General features: G+C 36.6%; 2 protein-coding genes across 2 annotated transcripts; one reads left to right on the top strand and one right to left on the bottom strand.

Annotated features, from left to right (window-relative positions):
* The first annotated feature begins 7,793 nt into the window (after nucleotides 1-7,793).
* LOC109189649 (zinc finger BED domain-containing protein RICESLEEPER 2-like) lies at nucleotides 7,794-10,563 on the top strand. Its single transcript, XM_019340261.1, has 5 exons — nucleotides 7,794-7,991; nucleotides 8,137-8,920; nucleotides 9,349-9,545; nucleotides 9,645-10,328; nucleotides 10,407-10,563. The coding sequence occupies exons 1-5, from the start codon at nucleotides 7,794-7,796 to the stop codon at nucleotides 10,443-10,445; spliced, it is 1,902 nt and encodes a 633-aa protein (XP_019195806.1). The 3' UTR covers nucleotides 10,446-10,563.
* A 4,659-nt stretch (nucleotides 10,564-15,222) lies between these two features.
* On the bottom strand, nucleotides 15,223-21,136 carry LOC109189633 (type I inositol polyphosphate 5-phosphatase 12-like). The gene is made up of 12 exons (XM_019340248.1): nucleotides 20,437-21,136; nucleotides 19,864-20,215; nucleotides 19,487-19,739; nucleotides 18,435-19,239; nucleotides 17,953-18,077; nucleotides 17,723-17,807; nucleotides 17,111-17,270; nucleotides 16,970-17,010; nucleotides 16,603-16,870; nucleotides 16,352-16,475; nucleotides 15,909-16,266; nucleotides 15,223-15,825 (listed from the first exon to the last, which is right to left on the bottom strand). The coding sequence occupies exons 1-12, from the start codon at nucleotides 20,908-20,910 to the stop codon at nucleotides 15,472-15,474; spliced, it is 3,399 nt and encodes a 1,132-aa protein (XP_019195793.1). The 5' UTR covers nucleotides 20,911-21,136; the 3' UTR covers nucleotides 15,223-15,471.
* Nucleotides 21,137-23,204: the final 2,068 nt, after the last annotated feature.

The raw sequence follows: 23,204 nt of genomic DNA, 5'->3' as shown, positions 1-23,204 counted from the left end.
TAAATAATACAAATGTGTTTAACCCGTGATGTGTTCCCATTACGACTCTGATAAAATTGTGTTTAACCCGTGTTGTCAGCATATGTTTGAATTGGGTGTGTGGGGAAAACGTTTCATGAACCAAGTTTACTGTATGTTTAACATAATAGACCTTCACTTCTTTATGTATGGTTAACAAGCTACAACGTAACAATTGGTAGCCCCTTTTCTCAGATCAGACAGATCTTGATCTTCGTCATTACCAACAACGGATCGAAGTACGTAACAACTAACAAGCCACAATTCATGACTTTCAAGAAACTTAATTATACAAATTAAGTATAGAAATAGTCAATCCTCTTTAATTTGATATCACTAAAACGACTAATTTTTTCCTTTCAAGTTTTCACGTAAAAATCTTATATCCTATTTATTACTGCCAAATTATATTGTGGACAGCGGTCCACAATGCATTGTAGTCCAGGCATTAAAACGGTGTCGTTTTTTTTAATGAAAAGAAACGGCACCCGTTCCACGAAAAGTAACTCTGTTTGTATAACATATTTAGTTTCATTTTATATATACTGCAGTTTCAGTTCAACACAACTACAGTTTCATTTCGATATAACTACAGTTTCATTCGACATTATACACTCAAATATGTGAAAATGTTATTCTGTTTCATTTTATATAAACTATACTTTAATTTATTACAACACAACTATATTATCATTTCGATATAACTACAGTTTAATTGGACAATATATATACTCAAATATGTGAAAATTAATGTTATTCAGTTTTATTTTATATATAAACTATACTTTTGATCATTACAACACAACTACAATATCATTTCAATATAACTACAATTTCACTGGACAATATACACTCAAATATGTAAAACTGTTATTCAGTTTCATTTTATATACACTGCAGTTTCATTTTAACACAACTACAGTTTAATTTCAATTCAATTACAGTTTCATTTGATAATATAAAAACAATATGTGAGGCAATTTCATTTTAGATACACTACTCTAGTTTCATTTTGTAATTAACACACAAAAAATACGGACTCCGTTAAGATATAATGGCAGTCATTTTTTTACTTAAAGAAACGGGCGCCGTTCTTTTACCATGGTCCACCGTCTATGGTCCACGATATAATTGCTATTCATTAGTTTATTGTGTGTGTATATATATAGCCAATGTGCGAGTGCTTCATCTCAACACTGTTGGAAATTTATATAGTAATGATGATTAATGTTTTCAGATGGACTAACATGAAAGCTTAAATAATATTTAGAGTTGTGGAGTTATAAATATTATTTTAGTTGTAGAAAGTTAATTGAATACAGCAGGTGAAGAATGAGTTTGCCGGAAGGGCTTTGACAGAAGGCTTTGTCTATTTTTCAATATTGGAAATTGTTTCAGTTGGAGCTTTGTCCATTTTCCAATATTGGAATATGTTTCAGTTGGAGCTTTGTCCATTTTCCAATATTGAAATATGTTTCAGTTGGAGCTTTATCTATTCACCAATATTGGAAATTGTTTCAGTTGGAGAATGAATATACAGTTCGTGAGCTTTCAAACTTTCCAAGCTTATATGCAAAATTGTGCTAGCAATTATAATATATAAATATATTATTCTTGCACAGTTATTTGCATGCGGTTAGTAACCTTACAAAGGTTCATAATTACGTATATATTCATGTTGAACATGATTTGTGTAATTTATTTTCTCCAATGATAAATATATCATTTAAGATATATTTTTGGAAGTTAGAATTTTAATCTATTGGTAACTTCCATGTAACCTCTCCTAACCGTCAAAATATTTTATATAAATGTTTGGAGAGACATCTGAAAGAAACAAAAAATTAACAAGCAATTTGAGAGGCAATCATCTTGCAGGAAATTGAGATATTTCACAGTCTTACAATTCTACAGGAAATTCTCAAACAAAGCAACTTGAGAATTTCTGAATTTCATTCATCTTCTTGTACCCCATAAGATTAAATCTTGAACCTGTAGCTTTTATAGAGGGAGATTTAAAGCTTATAGGAAAGTGATTATACGCCTGAAGATATCAAATGATCCAGGTTTTGTTCCCTGTTGTCTTTTGTATTTTTGTTGTATCTCAAATGTATTACAGAATACAAGCACTTTTTTCAACAATCTATAAGCTTTAAAATTATAAACCTGTGATCATTGGTCTTGCCTTGAAAGTTTTGAAGGCAAGATGTTAGGCGTGAAAGAATGATTTCTCATCACGGTAATATTTTCGGAATGCGATTCCGATTGGCTGATGAGAGGATGATAGCAATCACTTTTGGCCTGTCATGTTTAATATACAAGAAGATTTATATGTGGTATTAGACAACACAAAGTGAAATCAAGAAGGGCTCAATCGTCTATTGCCATCACTATCTGTTATAACGACTTTTGGCGCCTTTTTGGTTGTTGTATATTAGCTGCTCTGTACTGACCTGAGAGTCAGTTACTTCATTCATCTTCTGTAATCACCTTTCCCTCTCAATGCAAAGTTTCTGTTTCATCACATAGCTCAACATCCATCATGGTATCAGAGCCATGGAAGTTCAGTTATGCAGCTGCTGTTTCCAGCACCGGTGAGACCGGCCAGCCGTCTCGCACACCGGCGATGAATCAACCTCCGATTCAAGCAACGCCGCAAACCTCCATGCCTCAAGTCATTCCGCAGAGGAACGCCACTGAAGATATAGAAAATCCACTATATCTCAGCACTAATGAGAATCCAAACAACATAGTGGTGAGTCCTCCTCTCACAGAAAATTTCAATTATGGCTCATGGAGCATTTCAATGCAGGTTGCGTTAGAAGTGAAAAACAAATGGTCTATTGTCGATGGAAGCATCGAGAAACCAGATAGAAGCCAGGGACACTACGCATCTTGGAGAAATGCAATCTCATGATCAAATCATGGATTCTCAAGGCGGTGCATCCTTCGATCGCTCAAAGCATAATATATATGGATGACGCAAACGAGATCTGGAACGACTTGAAGAGGAGATTCTCTCAGCGCGATCCACATCGCATATCGATTTTGCAGAGCGAAATTTATGGATTGAGACAAGGAAGCTTATAGATCAATGACTATTATATGAAGTGTAGGCCACTGTGGGAAGAGATGAACGAGATGAGGTCGCTTCCAATCTGCAAATGCAACCCTCATTGCTTATGCTCAGGTGCTCTAATCGATGAAGTTCGAAAGGATTGCGAAATAGATCAAATAATCCGTTTCTTGCAGGGATTAAACGATGACTATAATTCCTTGAAGTCCAGTGTCTTGGTTCTAGATCCTCTGCCCGAGATTCACAAAGTGTATGTGATGGCGGAGAAGTTTGAAAGGCAACTCAACATCAACAGTCTGAACCTGGAAACCAGCCATGCAAACTCCATACAGAGCAGTCAGAACGCGCCGGAACATTGCAGCAGTGAATCAGTATTATGGCAAAAGAAACATGAATTCCGGTGGAAACAAGAATGCAAAGTGCATGTATTATGGCATGACGGGGCACACCGTCGAGAAATGTTACAAAAAGCACGGCTACCCACCGGGGTGGGTGCCGGGCTATAAATCGAAGGGAAAGCAATATGCCATGGCCGCCCCTACTGCCTGCTCTAATCTTGAAAGCAACACGGCTTCTGAGCAAATGCAAAAGCTGATCTCCCTCTTACAAACACAGATGGGGCATAACCAACCACGAATGAGTGCTGTTGTATCATTCGTCCCAAAATTTGACAAACTGGAGGCACAAAATGCAGGCAAGTCTCATACTATTCCTCACGTTCTTAATTTCGTTAATCTTGATTCAACTACTTGGATCCTAGATTCGGGAGCGACTGATCATATAGTTTGCTCTCGTGAATTCTTTGATGTTTGTCATGTTGTTGAAGGAGCAAGGGTAAATCTACCCAATGGAGAAACAGTCACCGTACAACATATGGGAGATATCAAGCTGGGAAAGGAATTATGGCTACGAAATGCTCTGCACATTCCACAGTTTAAGTTTAATATAGTCTCAGTAAGCAAGCTCATCAAAGATTCCTCTCACACTTTACTGTTTGATTCTGGACAGTGCCTGATTCGGAGCCTTGGGAGAACAACTGGTTTTGCTAAAGAAGAAAGAGGCCTATATCTGCTGCTTCAACCACCAAAGATCAGCTCACATAGCAAGTCTATTGTGCAATGTAACAGTGTCACCATTGAGTTGTGGCACAAACGTTTGGGGCATTTCCCCTTTAATAAAATTCACCTCCTTTGTGATGTTCCTAATTCTCAATCGAAAATGGATCCTTGTGATGTATGCCACTATGCTAAGCAAAAATGCCTCCCATTTCCCTTGAGCAGCGCATCATCAAAAGCTAGTTTTGATCTAATCCACGTTGACATTTGGGGGCCCTTTCTAGTGAAATCTATGGGAGGGGAGAGGTATTTCTTAACCATAGTAGATGATTATTCAAGATACACTTGGATTCATCTCATGATAAACAAGTCTGAAACACGAGAAAAATTGAAGAATTTCCACAAGCAGATACATACTCACCATGGCCTAGCTATTAAAACCCTTCGTAGTGATAACGGCATGGAGTTCAACATGGTAGATTTCTTTGCTGAAAATGGCATCATTCATCAAAAGTCATGTGTCCATACACCACAACAAAACGCGGTGGTTGAACGCAAACACCAACATGTCATGAGTGTGGCAAGAGCTCTCCGATTTCAAGCCAAACTACCACTTGAATTCTGGGGACTATGTGTGATGTATGCTACGTTCATCATCAACCGGCTTCCTTCTTCGGTAACTGATTGGCTTAGTCCCTATCAAAAACTCTATGGAGAGAAACCTACCCTTGGGAACATTAAGGTATTTGGATGCTTATGTTACGCAGCCACATTGCCTAATTCGAGACACAAGATGGCTTCACACAACAGACGGTGTGTTTTTGTTGGTATACCTGCACATGTCAAAGGATATTTGGTGCATGACATGCAGGACAACTCAACATTTATATCTAGGGACGCAATCTTCTATGAAGACTACTTTCCCTTAGCTGAACAGAGTGAGATGGCAGAAATTAAGCAAACATTCAAGCCATCCTTGCCAAATGTGTCCATTGATGATATTGCAGAGTTCAGACCCCCAGATTGCCATGTCAATCATGAGCTTTCTCTTGGGCTTAATATAAACACTCGTGACAACAGCAACTCGAGTCCAGCACACCATTCAGGAAGCAACACGAATGTGGACAGCAGTTCTTATGGCAGCCCCCCAAACATCTACAATGAGCCATCACTACATGAAGCCAATGATGAAGCTAGTGAGGCAGTAGAACCAATAACATCTCCTGATCCTTCAGTTCAGCCAAGGAGATCAAATAGACCACGAAACTTTCCAACAAAATTGCATGACTACTACTGTGATGCAACAGTGGCTACCAAGACATCACCCCACTCCATGTCCAAGGTAATATCCTATGATAATCTCTCATCTTCGCATAAGATATTCTCCATGGAAATCTCATATGTTAAAGAGCCAAGAACTTATGGTCAAGCAGTTGTTCATGACTGCTGGAAAAAGGCCATGAATGAGGAGATCGCAGCCCTCCAAAACAACAACACATGGGAGCTAACAGAATTGCCACAAGGAAAGACACCGATTGGATGTAAATGGATATTCAAGACTAAGCTTAATGTGGATGGCACAATAGAGATACATAAATCCAGATTAGTAGCGAAAGGCTACACCCAACAGTTTGGTGTGGACTACATCGAGACGTTTCCACCAGTGGCTAGGTTGACCACCATCCGCACCTTCATAGCAGTGGCAGTATCTAAGGCTTGGAACATACATCAAATGGATGTTAACAACGCGTTCCTACATGGTGATCTTAATGAAGAAGTATATATGGTTCTACCACCCGGATTTCAAAGCGAAAAGCCAAATCAAGTTTGCAGGTTATTAAGATCTTTATACGGTCTTAAACAAGCTAGCCGCCAATGGAATGAGAAGCTCACTGCTGCACTCATCAAGATTGGCTTTCATCAGTCTAAATCCGAGCCTTCATTGTTCACAAAAGGAGCTCATGATGACTTTGTTGCTCTATTAATATATGTTGATGATATAATTGTTGCCAGTGCCAGCATATCAGCCATCAATTCGGTCAAGCAATTTCTGGACAGCAAATTTAAAATCAAAGATCTAGGACCCCTTGGCTATTTTTTGGGGATTGAAGCATGCAGATCAAGTGATGGACTAAACCTCTGCCAGCGTAAATATGCGCTGGACATTCTGGAAGATGCAGGTTCCTAGATTGTAAGCCGGCAAGCACTCCCATGGCTCAAGGATCAAAACTCTCACATGGTGATGGAATTCCATTAGCTGATCCTAGTTGCTACAGAAGATTGGTTGGTAGAATGCTCTATCTCACAGCCACTCGACCCGATATTGCCTATTCCGTTCAACAATTAAGCCAATATGTCGATTCCCCTACAGAAAATCACTTATTGGCTGCACACCGAGTGCTACGATACATTAAAATCTCCCCAGGGCAAGGATTGTTCTATCCAGCTAACACACAACTCAATTTAAAAGTCTTCTCTGACTCGGACTGGGCAGCATGCAACGAAACAAGAAGGTCCTTTACTGGATATTGTGTATTTCTGGGAGAGGCACTGATTTCATGGAAAGCTAAGAAGTAGGGATGTAAACGAATCAAATAATTTGAATTCGATTCGTGATTCGAATTCGAATCCGAATTCGAATACTTATACTGATTCGAATATTATTCGAATCCGAATACAAATATGAAAATATTCGATTCGAATAATATTCGAATATATTCGAATATATAATTTTATATAATATATAATATTTTATATATTTTATATTAGATTATTAGTACTAAAACTAAAGCAAAACCCTAGCTGTCTAACGCTTATCCCTCCAACTCCAAAAACCGTGGCTACGAGTCCCTACAACTCTCTTCGGCGGAACAACGGAGAAGAACGGAGAACGCCTGCAGTCCTGAACTCCAATCTCCAGATCTGTGAAGGTTCCGCACCAGAGAAGCTCCAACGCCTCCACTCTTGATCTCTGTGACGGTTTCAGCAGCGATGGACGGCAAGGACACGGTTCCAGCAACGTAGGGCAGCAAGGGCGGTGCTTCTCTGTTTCCTCCGGCGTAGGACGACAACTTATGACGACAGCACAACACTCTTCCTTCTGTTTTCTCCGGCAACTTCTCTGGTGCGAGGTGTCCGCGGTGCTTCTTCTCCGGCGCAGTAACCAGTAAGTATAAATGTTAGTTATTTGTTATTTTTTTTATTTGTATACATGTTATTTTTTTCAACCATTTTTTTTGACAAAGAAAGTTAAACTGAACAGCTTGGTTCTGTCTCTCCGAACAACATTGACAGTGAAAGTTATACAGTACATGCACTTGTTTTTTGTTTAATGCTTACTTATCCAATACAGTAATATGAAGTTGTAAAGGAATCTCCTTTCTTACAAATGATTTGGGGGAGTATACAGTATATACACTTGTTTTTTGGGTTCCCAGTGCCACGTAGATTATTCCGTAGTATTAAGAGTAATATCCATATAATTAGGCCTATTCATTTAAATCCATGTTCCATTGGATTATGATGCATTTAGTAATTGTGAATTGAATTTGAAAATTATTTAATTTATATTATTGTAGTACTCAAAAAGTGATTATTGAATTTGTGGGCAGATTTATTTAGGTAGTAGATTATTCTTTGTGACTATGAAATCTTCAAATCTAAATGAGCCATCACAAGGAAATGAGCAAACACAAGCACAAAGAAATGAGCAAGCACAAGGAAATGAGCAAATTCAAGCACAAAGAAATGAGCAAGCACAAGGAAATGAGCAAACACAAGCACAAGGAAATGAGCAAAAGCAAACACAAGGACATGAGGTTAGAGAATATGAGGTGGATGAGGTAATTATCTAAATTTTCATAGTTTTTCTCAATATATGGTCTTAGAATAAGTAATTGAATAGCTATCATTTTTATTGCCCTTGTACTTGTAGTTGGAATTTGTTTCCTTGTCTAAACTTTAGTGAATGCTTCTAAACTTTTTCAGGAAATCAATTATGTTGATTTTAATGAAGTTAATGATGGAGGGGATAATGTACACGACTTGGATGTTAATGTGGGGGTTAATGATGATGGTGTACAAAATGAAAATATAGATGTTGGAGATGAAAAAGGTGATGATGAGAAAGAATGTGAAAAGAATGATGATCAAGACCAATTTCAAAGGAAGAAAAGAAAGAGGGTATCAAAAGTCTACGTTGATTTTAATGAAGTTACTGCAAAGGATGGAAGTATAAAGCTACAATGTATACATTGTAAAACACTCCTTTCTAAGTCAGCGTCTTCTACAACAACTCATCTTTGGAACCATTTGAATAGGTGTACACAAAAGAAGCTTCATTCAAAAAATCAAAAAACCTTGCAATTCCAGAATGCAAAATCCAAGTTTGAGACACCTCTTTTGTCATATGGTAAATATGATCATATGAAGCAAAGAGAAGCTATTGCTCATTGGATTCTGTTGCACGAGCAACCGTTAAATGTTGTGGAAAATTATGGATTTACTTTTATGTTCAAAGCTAATCTTCCACAATTTGAGAAACTCTCTCGTGCCATGGCAAGGAATGATGTTATTACTGTTTATGAAATAGAGAAGAAAAAGTTACAATTACTGTTAAGAACCATCAATAAGATATCATTGACCACTGATATTTGGAAGTCTAAGGTGCAAAAGATTTCATATATGTGTGTCACGGGACACTTTGTTGATTCAAATTGGCAACTTCAAAAGCGTGTACTTAGTTTCATGCATCTTCCTCCTCCACATACTGGTAATGTTGTTCACTTGTTTGTAAATATATCTATATATTAATTAATTAATTATTACTAATTATTTCTTGACTTTAATCATATTATTGTCATATTTCAGGTGTTGATATCATTGATGGGGTTATGAAGTCCACAAAAGATTAGGGGATAGAGCATAAAATCTTCACTATTTCCGTGGACAATGCTTCAAACAATGGTGTTGCAATTAGAATTGCCAAACAAACTTTCTCCAGGAGTCATAAGTTACCTTTGGGTGGTAAGCTATTTCATGTGAGGTGCACTGCTCATATATTGAATCTTGTTGTTCAAGATGGTATTTCTACGATTAAAACCATTGTTGAAGATGTTAGGAATAGTGTGCGATTTATTAATCAGTCCGAGTCTAGGTTGTTGAAGTTCTCTGAAATTGTGCATCATTTGGGAATTTCAGTGAAAAAGTTAATTCTTGATTGTGTTACTCGTTGGAATTCTACATATGAAATGTTAGTTGTAGCCATTAAAGTTAAGGATGCATTTCCAATATTTGCACAAGGAGAGCCTTCATATAAATGTTGTCCTAGCTTGGAAGATTGGACTAGAATACAGGATGTTCTTAGCATCTTAGAGCCGTTTTATGAAGCTACTCACGTGATCTCTAGAACTAACTACCCCACTTTTAATGTTTTTCTTGGTGTTGTTTGGAGGGTCAAGCATGTCTTAAATGAAAATGAGTTTCATCATGAATAGCTGATTAGAAATATGATTGAAAAGATGAAGACAAAATTTGACAAATATTGGGGTGATTGCAATCTTTTGATGGCTATTGGAGCAATACTTGATCCTAGGTACAAAATGAGGTTGGTTAATTTTGCTTTCAACCAGATATATAATGCAAATGATGCACGTATAAATGTGACGAAGGTCAAGGATGCATTATATGACTTGTTCTATGAATATGTTCAAATTGATAACATGAAAATTCGAAAAGGTAGTTCTTCTGTGACACATGTGGGGAGTTTGTCTGTTGCTTCTACATGCTCTACTTCTAAAGGAAAAGTAGTCATTTCTGGTTTGTCTTTGTATGATAAATATTTGGACAGTGTTGAAGATGAAACTCCAAACAAATCAGAGTTAGACATTTACTTGGAGGAAGGGGTTTATAGGTGTCAAGATGGTGAAGTAACTTCTGGATTTGATGCTTTATCTTGGTGGAAATCTCATGAATTGAAGTTCAATATTTTGTCTAAATTAGCACGTGATGTTTTAGCTATTCCAGTTAGCACCGTGGCATCAAAAGCCACATTTAGTGCAGGTACCCAAGTTTTAGATCCTTATCGTGCTAAACTATCTTCTGATATGGTGCAAGTTTTGATTTGTGGAGCAGATTGGGTTCGTCAACTTCATGGGATCGATAAGCCTATTATGACATATGTAAGTTCTACTTTAATAATTTAGTATATTTTATTGATTGAATGATAATAATATTATCTTTATTTTCATTTTTTGTAGGAGGAAGAAGAACCAATTGATGTCATATTGCGAACATGATGATTTGATAATAGTTGAAGTGTAATTTGTTATTGTAGTACTTAATTTATGGATTTTATTGACCTTTTTTTTTTTTGGATTCAAGTTAAGCTTAATGCAAACTTAAATTTTTATTTTAGTACTTAATTTATGAATTTGATGATTGATTTTTTGTTGTTATTTTCATGTGATTCTTGATTAGTATATTAATATTAAATTTTATGCTATTTAAATATCAATTTTTAATACATTTTATCTTAATTTATTTGAATAATTTGTAAAAAATTAAGTTTGACTTTTCGAATTCGAATATTCGAGTCGAATCGAATATATTCGAATAAACTGGCCGAATCGAATACGAATCAAATTTGAGATTCGAATATTAAACGAATACGAATACGAATATTCGAATATATAGTCGAATTCGAATCGAATAGTGAGATATTTGACTCGATTCGATTCGTTTACACCCCTACTAAGAAGCAGCTAACAGTTTCAAGATCTTCATCTGAGGCCGAATATAGAGCCTTGGCAGCTACAGCTTGTGAAGTACAATGGCTGGCTTACCTCCTGCATGATCTGGGCATCACCCTTCACAAACCAGCCACATTATTTTGTGATAGTAAATCCGCAATTGCTATTGCCTAGAACCACGTTTTTCACGAGTGCACCAAACATATCAACATCGACTGCCATGTTGTTCGAGAAAAATTGAATCAAGGGCTCATCAAGCTACTGCCAATTTCGTCTGCAAACCAGGTGGCAGATGGATTTACTAAACCTCTGGCCATCCCTTTATTCAGGCAGTTTGTATCTAAACTAGGGATACAAGACATGTATGCCCCAGCTTACGGGGGGTATTAGACAACACAAAGTGAAATCAAGAAGGGCTCAATCGTCTATTGCCATCACTATCTGTTATAACGATTTTTGGCGTCTTTTTGGTTGTTGTATATTAGCTGCTCTGTATTGACCTGAGAGTCAGTTACTTCATTCATCTTCTGTATTCACCTTTCCCTCTCAATGCAAAGTTTCTGTTTCATCACATAGCTCAACATCCATCAGAAGTTTGCATGGAGCAGTGACATGTATTGTACATGTGGATTTAATGCATGTTCTTCCAATGCATGTTATGCAATCTGTTTTTTTCTTCACACAAAATCATGGGTTATTAGATTATGCCAAGATGATTAGTGAGATGCGAAAATGATTTATATGCAGTCTGTGTTCATGATTCATTTGGAACGAGAAGATATGTTCTCTCCACGGTGGGGTGTGTGGCTTTAGTGCATCAAAGGCCGAAAGAGATGGATTATCAAAGCAGATACAAGTTACAAGATGACATCGGTACAATACTCTTTTATTTGTCTCGGCCTCGGCATGAATGCAAGTTTTATTTTGTTTACTGGTTAAGTTCCGGTTTATGTCTAGAAGATATGCATGAGATTCTTTTGAGTTTTGCATAGCCTGCTACAAGGATATGTTTATGCATGTGTATTAATATTTTTATTTTGAGATTTTGTCTCAGTTGCATGCATAGTATACAAGATACATATATAATATGTTGGATCTTGAGATGCAAATTTGGTGATATTAATTTATCTGTTGCCTTCTGTATGGTTACAGAGTTGTGGAATTATTTTATAATGTCATGCATCGAGTTATTGATTATTTTAGCACACAGATAATTTTATCCTTGTGAAAGTTTGAAATATTATGTTATATATATTTCTGATTAAGGCAGGAAGCCTTTGAAATATTTGTTATATTTCTGATAAAGGCAGAAAGCCCCGGAAATATTATGTTATATTTCTTATAAAGGCATGCAGAAACTTTTATGCATGAAGTATGCATAATGAAATTCATAAAAATTTATGAATGTATTTAACACACAGTTTCGCATATTGAGAATGTGTTAAAATTGTGAAAGCCAACAAGTTTACTGGTTTGTCTAATATGGTAATTAGCCGTGAAAAGAATTTTAAATTTAAATCATGGATTATGATTTAAGTTGATATGATTCTTCAGTTTAGAAGAAACATGAAAAGTCAAAAGCTTAAAATCAAAATGGTTTAATCTCCAAAGTTGATGTTCTCTGGATGGAGGAAGTTTATTCTCCAAAGTTGATGATGTCTCAAATGGAGGAGGTTGAATTTTTATTTTAAGGAGTCCTCACTGCTAATAAGTTCAACATGATGATTGAAATTCTTGGTTATAGAATTTGCAAAAAATAAATATTTATTGACTAGGAACCTATAAAGGGGGTTCCGGTATAATCAATTGAATATTTTATTCACCAGTTCATTAATAGAATATTAAAATTCTATCTATCATCATGTTCGGGTGGCTAAGTGGATGGGATTAAAAGAAATTTTGATATATTTGAATAAAATCATTAATTATTGTTTAGTATATTTAATAGAAATTTCCATCCGGAAAAGATATTCTAATGCCAGTTGAATGTCTAATCATGAAACATGTTCCTCAATTAGTAGATGAATATTTCTGCTTGGAGGAGGTGTTGTTTTATGGGTTTCTAAGAGCAAAGTTGCCTTTTCAACTAAGGCATCTGAATTTCTTACGTTTGCTTTGACATGCAAGAAGTTGATTGGCTGAGGAATTTAATTATTTAGATTCCAGTTTGGCCAAAACCGATGTCACCAGTTTAGTACATTATGATAGCGCTACTACACTGGCCATATCATATAAACAAGTGTTTATAATGGCAAGTGAAGGCACATGGGCTTGAGACTTAGCTATGTGGGAAATTCTAGGTAATAGTGTTGGAGCACTGGACTTGGTACAGTCCCGGTTTTAACGGATCCGTTTGCAAAAGTCTTTGCAGGGACATGGTTCTAAAGAAATCGAAAAGCCTTATTATTTAATTGCAAGTGAAAGAAAGCTCAACTCACGTCTAAGTTATTACGTTAGACCTTGAGTTCAATGTAGATGAGTACTTCATTTGTGATTGCAAGCATCAAAAGTTTATATTAAAAATTGTATCCCAAGAAAAAGTGATGTTTGGTTCTGCATTGTTGTAGGGATGAGTTTTTATTCTTAAGTCTTAACTGATCTTTTGAAAAAATGCAAGGTGCAGTGCATGATATAAAAGATTAGCCTCTGTGAGCATGAAGTGTGGCCGCTTCAAACAAGTTTGGGCTTTACTTGGTACATGCTCATTAATGGATACGGACACATAGCCATAATAGTGTCAAGTTACAGTGAGTTGTAATGATCGTAAAACTTGTGTGTTATATCTACGTTTCTTCAAAGAGACTGCGTGATTCAAGGTTCGTCCATCACTACAATCCAAATTAATGTAACGCATATAACACTATGTGAAAGTTCAATCTCTAAGACACTTTCATTTATGCATGAGTTTTGGATTTATCTTGGTACAGTATTAATTTTTATTATATAAATGGAGGAGGAATGTTGGAAATTTATATAGTAACCGCAGATTAATGTTTTCAGATGGACTACCATGAAAGCTTAAATGATATTTGGAGTTGTAGAGTTATAAATATTATTTTAGTTTGGTAGAAAGTTAATTGAATACAGCAGGTGAAGAATGAGTTTGCCGGAAGGGCTTTGACGGAGGCTTTGTCTATTTTTCAATATTGGAAATTGTTTCAATTGGAGCTTTGTCCATTTTTCAATATTGGAATATGTTTCAATTGGAGCTTTGTCCATTTTTCAATATCGGAATATGTTTCAGTTGGAGCTTTGTCTATTCACCAATATTGGAAATTGTTTCAGTTGGAGCTTTGTCTATTCACCAATATTGAAAATTGTTTCAGTTGGAGAATGAATATACAGCTCGTGAGCTTTCAAACTTTTCAAACTTATGTGCAAAATTGTGCTAGCAATTATAATATATAAATATATTATTCTTGCACAGTTATTTGCATGCGGTTAGTAACCTTACAAAGGTTCATAATTACGTATATATTCATGTTGAACATGATTTATGTAATTTAATATTTTCTCCTATGATAAATTATATCATTTAAGATATATTTTTGAAAGTTGGAATTTTAAATTACTGGTAACTTCCATGTAACCTCTCCTAACCGTCAAAATATTTTATATAAATGTTTGGAGAGACATATGAAAAACAGAAAAATTAACAGGCAATTTGAGAGGCAATCATCTTGCAGGAAACTGAGATATTTCACAGTCTTACAATTCTACAGGAAATTCTCAAACAAAGCAACTTGAGAATTTCATTCATCTTCTTGTATTCCATAAGATTAAATATCGAACCTTGTTGCTTTTATAGGGAGAGATTTAAAACTTGAATATATCAAATAATCCCGTTTTTGTTCCATATTGTCTTATGCATTTGTGTTGTATCTCAAATGTATTACAGAATACAAGCACTTTTTCCAAGAAACACTTCTACTATCCAACACATGCAATCATTTTTTTTTTAACAATTAGATAGATTTTTTAGGTGTTTAGTAATGATTATTTATTTATAATTAGAAATAAGTAAATAGAGATTTCTAACAATTTAATATATTTTGCATCAAGATGGGTGTATTTAGGAAAACAAGAAATTTCATTCACCCTCACATTTAACACTAATCTAACAATAAATTAAACTAACGAAAGGACCATATTTGGTAAACATTACTAATTAGAGGACTAATTTACATGAAATTAAAAGTTGTGTGACAAAATTGAGAAATAGCATTATATAGTTGAACAATCATCATTTTGGAAAAATTAGAAAGCGAAACATGGAACACTGTAATTAAGTACGAAACTATGGGGTTAATTAGTTTCCTTTTTCCTTTTTCTAAAAAAAATATATGTATGTAATTGTTTTCTGACATAAGCAGGCCAGGTACATTAGTTTGTTTGGCAAGACAAAGAGGTAGGAATGGAGGTGGGGAAAATTTTTAGAATCTATACCAAAATTTCTGAGCTGGAGAGCTTCAAATTAAAACTAAAGGGTGTATGTATTTACATCAAGATGCTATATATCGATGAGGTATGATGCAGTCTGCAGCAGCATAGCATAGCATAGCATGGGTCCTAATTAAGGAACGCGCAAATTTCGGTGATCATCCACCACACTATTGGCACTGCTTACATGCCTAAGAGAAGGCCGGTGGTGTCCACTTGTTGTTCTTTTAGTGCTGCTGCTTCTCAGTTCATTGCTGATTGCACTGGGTGTGAAGCAGTGGCGCACATGAAGCTCATGTGTTCTTGATTCCATGGACCGACTGCCTTCCACATTGATCAACAGAATCACTTCTTTATCTCTCGTGTCTTCAGACCACCAGCTTTGTGGAATTCCATCAACAAATTCTTCCGAGGTATGGTATTCATCATGCCGCACTACGACTTCTATGGATTGTTCAGGTTTGATCATGCCAACTGCTGGTGTAACCTGATCACCAATCCAATCCAATCCAATCATGTAAACCTACGTAAAACTACTATAAAACTATTACAACATCCTATCCATCTTACCTCAAGCCACCGAGGAAAACCCAGGGACCCTCTCGACCGATAATCTAATTGCTTCTCGTCCTCCAATGTAGATTGCCCTTTGCATATTATCTCATAGAAAGCTTTATCTTTTCCACTTCTGTTGCTTATTTTTAGATTGTAAGATTCTTGGTTCTGAAGAACTATCTTGTCAGTGTTATAACTTATATCTGGAACAAAATGCAGTTCCTGCAGTGCTTCCCTGATTTTATCATTGTACTGAAAAATTTTCCCAAACTCTTGTCTCCTTGTGGATCTATTAACGTGGGCAATCTCAACGTTTAACTTGCATCGAACTGGTTTATGATCACTTTCTATCACGTCCATAATAGCCTCATACCTGCATGTCATCAAAATAGTTTGTAATTGTAATGTCACGGATCCGAAGCCTAGAATGAAGCAGTACGTCAAGAAGCGAAGCTTACTGTAAAATGGAAGCAACTACAGGGCACTCTAAACTGCATATCGTTGATGGAGATGCTCGATTATCTCGATAAAGTACTCTGTCACACCAGGCTGGGATTCGTTTCTTCTCACCCGAATCATATCCTTAAAGTTTAAAGACGGAGGAATGTTATTAATGTTATATGCTGAGGAGAAACGTAACTCATGCATTCAGCTCATCGGAATAATATATATATATATAAATAATCAAAACATTGAATTCAAATGATACCTCCAAGCCCTGGCTTCCCCCTTTCAAACTTGTATGTTGGAGGAAATCTGATGATTGCTTCGCGCAGTCCTTGAAAAACTTTACCACCTTTCATTTCTTCTCTCAGTTGATCCTTTTCTCGAAGCCAATCAAAGCATCTTTGTGAGACAAAGTCCCTTGCTTCATCATAAGATATCCCAAAAAGACGATAATTAAAATCACCACAAAGAGCGACCAGATCAGCTTCAGCGAGGTCAGGCTTTCCCTCATCAGGATTAACTGCTGCAGCCTGTTATTTAATTAACAACCACTTCACTTCAGTTGAAAAGTTTTTCAGTAATTAATAAATTGATTGATGAAACTATTGCTAGAAAGAGAATCTCCATACATTTGGACCACGGAGCATTTGAGCAGCAGATGAGACAGGAGCTGTGAAAGGGGATCCACGGCAAGCCACAAGAATAAAGTAACCAAAATAAATATGCTGAGTACACAAGAAAGCAAAACAAGAGTAGATATGGCAGCATACCAACAGCATTGGTGTTAGAAGACCGACTGAAACTCATTGTTCGAAATATATGATCAAAATCAGCATTTCGGCGATTCACTGCTTCCAGATGTGCTGCAAAGTGACAGTTCGCAAAGCACATTATGCGATCAAAAACTCTCAACCTCAAACCTACACCGCCCTGCATGATAATTGCATGATGATAACTAGCTGTGATGATTGTAGCTAAAATTTATATTAACGATAAGGAATCTAGAATAACAGTTGTATTAGTACTTAAAGCAGCACAAACCATAGAAATTAGGATGAAAAAATGGAAATATAAAAGCCAACATTTAGAAAACCAGTAAAATTTATTCCAATGTTCTGCTTTCTCAAGGGCAAAAATTAGTATAGAAATATCTATTGCTTCTATTTATGTGTATAGTATCTAAATCCACATTTCAGTGTTTTGATCCTTCAACCCCTGGTTTCTCCAATAAAATTCAGTACCTAGATTGTTGGACAATTTATACATTTGGTCAATGTCCCCCCCAAAAGAAAAGGAAATACTAATACAGCCTTAACATTCTCCAGAAAGACAATAAGCTCCAACTTCATGGTGTCATCTGTTAATGTCTTGACAAAATTTACCTTATTACCAATTGCACGGCCCAAACCACATGCGACTGCAGCAACATCAAGGTCCCCTACATGTGTCCTTAGTGTCTTTCTTACCCTGAATAAGAACATTAAGCCAACAATAAGATTTTGGAGTTTTACAGAATGCAGATGCGCATAGGAGGGAGTATCATAGGATAGTAATGTAATATCTGAATAAAATGTGGTGTAATACTATTAAAGGAGCTATTGGTGACTCTTACCAGATAGTTATAAGTAAGGCAGCCAATTGCCTTGCGCCAACGCGTTCAAAAGTTGATCCTTCATCCAAAGCCTTTCCTATAGCATCCTGCCACCATTGTCCAAGAGAACTTCCTTCGAGTCCTACCTACAATTGACATGAAGGGATTAGAAAACTTTTCACACACACAGACTAAGAGAACAAAATAAGATAATACTATCCCGTGCCTGCCATGATAGAGTTTCACTGCAATTATATGCATACTCTAGTAATTTTGTCGCATTTCCTAGATTACTATACTGACATTATTGCATCAGTAAGAAGAAAAACATATCCTGCTGTCAGAGAATTTTTAGTCCAGGAAAATTTTTAAGTAAAAAAATGAATTAAAGCAGCATAAGTTCCCTCCACCCTATGTCCCACCCTAATAATAAAAGCACAAGAAGAAAAAAAATCATGGGACCAATTCATCCTTTTCTAAATTGGTGAGTAATAAGATCTTACAGTTTCTTTTGCAGCAGACATGGCAAGGAATCCTGCACCCATTTCCACTTCTTGCAACCCAACAACTACAATCGCAACATCTGACACTGTAGAACCCAGCCATGACATAAGTGCTTCTTGAGATGCCTTTCCTTGACCAACATTCCATGTTCCAATTAAAATTCTGATATGTTCAAGTGTAGTATACGTGTCTTCTTTTTCTGCCAATGCTGGTCGTACAATACTATCAGTGGGTCCTGGGGAGGCAATGCTCCACCCCCGTATCCCACCATGGTTAGCCAAGCTAAAGACATAGCCATTCCCAACTGCCATCTTCATAACAGGGCCATTGTGAGCAATCCAACCTGCAAGCACATTTCCTTCAAGGTCCAGCACCTGGACCATCCCACTAACATAGCCAACCCAGATTCGCGATCCATGAGTGCAAAAGCATAGAGCAGCACAAGGATGATGATGAAAATCTTGCACTCGATTTCCATTTCCATCCCACTGCACAAGTAAGCCACCAGAACTTCCAGCCCAAATCATTCCATCAGAAGCAAGAACCAGTGTTTCGGTTTTCTTAGCATCTTCGTTAAATGCCCCTGCCCCCTTAGTTGCAACTCGACGAACAGCATCTGCTGCTCCCATTAAAGCATTGCGTGACCGCTGCAAAAAGGTTGACTTTTCTTTCTTAGTTTTAGATACAAACTTAACATTCATCTCATCTTCAACTGCTTGGTCTTGCGCTGATGGAATTTCAACTCGGTTCTCAACCTGACCGTCTATATTATATACTTTCACAAGTTCTCTGGTACGAGCATCCCTGAAATTCACCAACTATCAGGATAATCAGGGCTTGCAAGAAATAACACACATCTCTTGGCAATGACAAAAGCAAATGTACAGCCTTTTTACATAAATAAATAAAAAAAATCATTATAGAACTGGAATAACATATACAATCGAAACTGTTTCAGCCATAATGCATTAGTCTCTTTAGAAACGAAAAATTGATAGTCCAAATATCACAGGATCTGAACACAAACAAAGTTCTTTAAATAAAGGCATACCACAATGAGAAGGACAGAGATGTAGCAGCCCAAACTTTAGATCTAGCATGATCAGATAGCATGCACTTAATCTCAGAGGATGGAATATTGCAGACACCATTTACAGTAACTTGGCTCTTAAGATCAATGTTTGACCTCTCCACTAGTAAGGAAGCCATATGTCTTTCTTCTGGAGAAAGAGTGAGTGATTTTTCGATCACTTCCCATGGCCAAACCTTTATGAATCCACCCTCAGAACCAGACCATATATCACCTGGACCAAATATCCATGAAATGAAATGAATAACATTAATTAATTGGATTTACTGTCTGAACAGCAAAACTTCAAAAATTAAAACATACAGTAATAATTTATCATCGACCAACACAATGATTACCGTATGAAGAAATCACCATGGCAAGAACTGCACCACGATGAGCCTGCCAAGAAAGGCCTTCCTTGAAAGGAGCATCATCATAACCCTGGTCCATCTTCCAAGACCTAATCCTGCCATCCTTGTGCCCACTCAATACCGACCTACTGCCCTGATCAACCAGTAAACATAGTGTGGGAGATGTATTCGCAGATTCATAAAATGGTGAAGCGTCCTCGTCCCCTCTCTTAGCTCTTCCCCCAATCCCCAGTCCCGGCTCATACGCATCTGAAAACTTCCACACTCTTACCCCGCATTCCAACCCTGCCCATAGCTGTGTCTCTGTGCAAGTGATCGTTCTCATAAATCTCCCCACCTGAAAGTCAAAATGGCATGCAGTATGTAAAAACAACACAGCATCGATCCTAGCTAGCTAATTTCAAGCCAGATTTGAAATGAAAAAGCTAATAATTGTAGTAAATTAATATTGGCATTTGAATCGGCTGTTTTATATTGTAAATTGTAAATTGTAAATTGTAATTTGTAATTTGAAATTTGAAATAAAAATAAGGGAACATTATATTGTAGGGTAGGTACCTGCGTTTCCCTAAGAGGGTGAGGCCTTAGCTCAAGGCAAGGCGGACGGCCGGGGTGTACGGCGGCACGTGAGGGGACTTTAAAAATACCGGTACCACCAGCCCCGACGAACTCGGGCATCGATTGCTGGTAGGGCAACTCATCGGAATCTTCGGAGGGAATGCTATCGAGACGCTGTCTGAGGGCGTGGAATTCGTAGCGGTCGCTGCCGCCGATGGTGGTGTTGCTGATGGAATAAGGATAAAAGTCATCTTCGGAGGAGGAGTTATCGTAGGCGACGTAGGCGGCGCTGCCAATCTTTTGTGGAATGCGGTCGTCGTCGAGGCTGTGCTTGCGGAACTGGTGGTGCCGCTTGTGGTGCGTGCCGGTGTTGGTCCGCAACTGTTGGCTGTAGGAATAGGCCTTACGGTGCGGCGGCGAATTGGAGAGCCCCGCCAGGGCGCTCCGATCGTCGTCTTCAAGTCTTCCGTCCATCTCTCAAATCGGCGATTTCCTTTCTTTCTCCAATTCCCTGGAAAGCATAGCTATTAGCTTAATTTGTTAATATAATTACGACGTTACGTTATCTTCAAAGTTTTTGCAAAGTGGAAAAAAGTAGGAATCAACTATTGAACGAGTAGAAGAGAGGGAGAAAGCAAGAGAGAGAAAGAAGTGGAAAGCTTCAATGATCGGAAAATGTGTGCGGAGGAGAGATTGGCGGAGTGGGGGTGGTAGGCATGCATGGGTGGCGCCAAGCATGCTGCTATTTACGGACCATTTTATCTTTTATCTTTTATGGGCAAAAGTATCTACTTTTTTTTTTCTATTTTTTTCTATCATTCCAATTACTCAATTAGAATACTAACTGCTAATTGCCAACCACCAATCGTTATGCTGTGCATCCGTATGCATCATGCATGGTGCATATGGATGCCAAAACGCGCGTCTTCCCTTTAAAAAAAAAATCAAGTTCAATTCCCAGCAACAATATTATATTGTTCATTCATTCTCTGAAATTTTAGTTCCTAGATTATGGAATTATAGTTCATTGATTATGGAATTATATTTCATCGATTATGGAATTGTAGTTCATCGATTCTGAAATTTTAGTTTATAGATTATGGAATTTTAGTTCATTCATTCTGGAATTTTTAGCTCATAGATTAGATTATGGAATTATAGTTCATCGATTACGGAATTTTAGTTCATATGTTGTTGCTGGGAATCGAACCTGATTTTTTTTTTAAGGGGAGACGCGCGTTTTATTAAAACGACGTCGTTTTTGCATCCGTATGCACCATGCATGGTGATTGCAACAGCATAATTTGCCGCCAACACATTCTAATCTAATTATCCTTCTAAATAAAAAGTTACAGGTTCGAATCCTATTGAGCAAACGAAAGTAAATACACCTTAGGTGTGCACTCTTTAGATAGTGATTGCAATTTTTATCTATTACAAAAAAAAAAAAAAAAATTATAAAAAAATTGAGAATTTTATGAAAATTGAGAAATTGTGAGTAATTTTTAGAAAAATTTTTAACTCTAAAATGTTTTCATAAGTGGAGATTTGGCCTCAAATTAAATAATCGGACTCTTCTTGATGCCAAGTAGCTCTTTTCTCCTTTAGATGACTTCACATAACCGCATAATAAATTACTTCTCGCGCGGACACACACACACACACACACACACACACATATATATATGTGTGTGTGTGTGTGTGTTTGTGTAAATTTTGGTTCCTGTGAGAACATGTCTTCCCGTCCGGTCAATGCGGCATACACCATTAGGTATGCATAAATGCACCATATAGTGTTCGAGAATACACCAGAATGAAATACCAAAAAATGCACCACACAAAAAAAAAAAAAAAAAAAAAAAAAAAGAAAAAAAGAAAATACACCCCACATAATAGTGTGTTTTCAAACACTGTGTAGTGCATTTATGCATACCTAATGGTGTATGCCGCCCTGACCGCACGGGAAGACCTGTTCTCACATGAACCTGACCATATATATATATATATATATATATATATATATATATATATATATATATATATATATATATATATATATATATATATATAAAAGTTTAACTCTAAAACTTTTTGTAATTATTATTTTAAAAATAACGTTGTTACTTAACGATTTGGTGGCATCATTTGATGTATTCCAATTTTCAGGGTTGTTTTATTCATTTTCATGGCTTATTTAATTGTTTATTTAATAATTTGATTACTTTATGGTGCTAAACTACTAAAGTACTAATTTACTTCCTGTATTCAAAAAAAAAAAAAAGTACTAATTTACTTCATTTTGTGTATTAGTATAATGCTCAACTGCTCATAATTACAACTAAAGAACAAATGATACTATGAATACACTTCCGCAGCAGCATGAGCATGTTTCCACTTGTTGACTAATAATCTGCAGTTAACATTTTTACAATACAGAAAGAGCCTGTTTCTCATCTTTTTACTATATATATGAGAAACCATGCACAAATAGCTACAGGCCTAATATCAACCAGGAAAATTACACCCGTTTCTCATCTTTTTACTTCAAGAATGAATGATATAATTTTTTGTATTCTCTTTCAACTTCAAATACAAAAGAAACATTGCATAAGTTTAAGATAATAATTTAAATGCAATAGGGGCACAATCAAAGAGAAAAGAAAAGATGTTACTGCTCCTTGTGCTTAAGCTTCTTAATTCCTATTGATGGAATAATCATGGAGCCGGAGCGGAGCAACGCGATACAAACCGGGTCGGACCCCGGAGCA

This window comes from Ipomoea nil, unplaced genomic scaffold (assembly GCF_001879475.1).
Source record: "Ipomoea nil cultivar Tokyo-kokei standard unplaced genomic scaffold, Asagao_1.1 scaffold1562, whole genome shotgun sequence".
In the NCBI taxonomy this organism is placed as follows: domain Eukaryota; kingdom Viridiplantae; phylum Streptophyta; class Magnoliopsida; order Solanales; family Convolvulaceae; genus Ipomoea; species Ipomoea nil.
Note: the sequence above shows the minus strand (reverse complement) of the source record. Positions and strands in the feature narration are given on the sequence as shown.

What these genes read in the sequence shown, in the direction of transcription:
- LOC109189649 (XM_019340261.1), top strand. Translation starts at nt 7,794, where the DNA reads ATGAAATCTTCAAATCTAAATGAGCCATCACAAGGAAATGAGCAAACA. An exon ending in GAGAATATGAGGTGGATGAG is followed by an intron (nt 7,992 to 8,136) that starts GTAATTATCTAA and finishes AAACTTTTTCAG; the next exon opens with GAAATCAATTATGTTGATTT. An exon ending in CGTTTTATGAAGCTACTCAC is followed by an intron (nt 9,546 to 9,644) that starts GTGATCTCTAGA and finishes CATCATGAATAG; the next exon opens with CTGATTAGAAATATGATTGA.
- LOC109189633 (XM_019340248.1), bottom strand. Translation starts at nt 20,910, where the DNA reads ATGGACGGAAGACTTGAAGACGACGATCGGAGCGCCCTGGCGGGGCTC. An exon ending in TTCTAACACCAATGCTGTTG is followed by an intron (nt 17,011 to 17,110) that starts GTATGCTGCCAT and finishes CCCCTTTCACAG; the next exon opens with CTCCTGTCTCATCTGCTGCT. An exon ending in AAATGCTCCGTGGTCCAAAT is followed by an intron (nt 16,871 to 16,969) that starts GTATGGAGATTC and finishes ATTAAATAACAG; the next exon opens with GCTGCAGCAGTTAATCCTGA.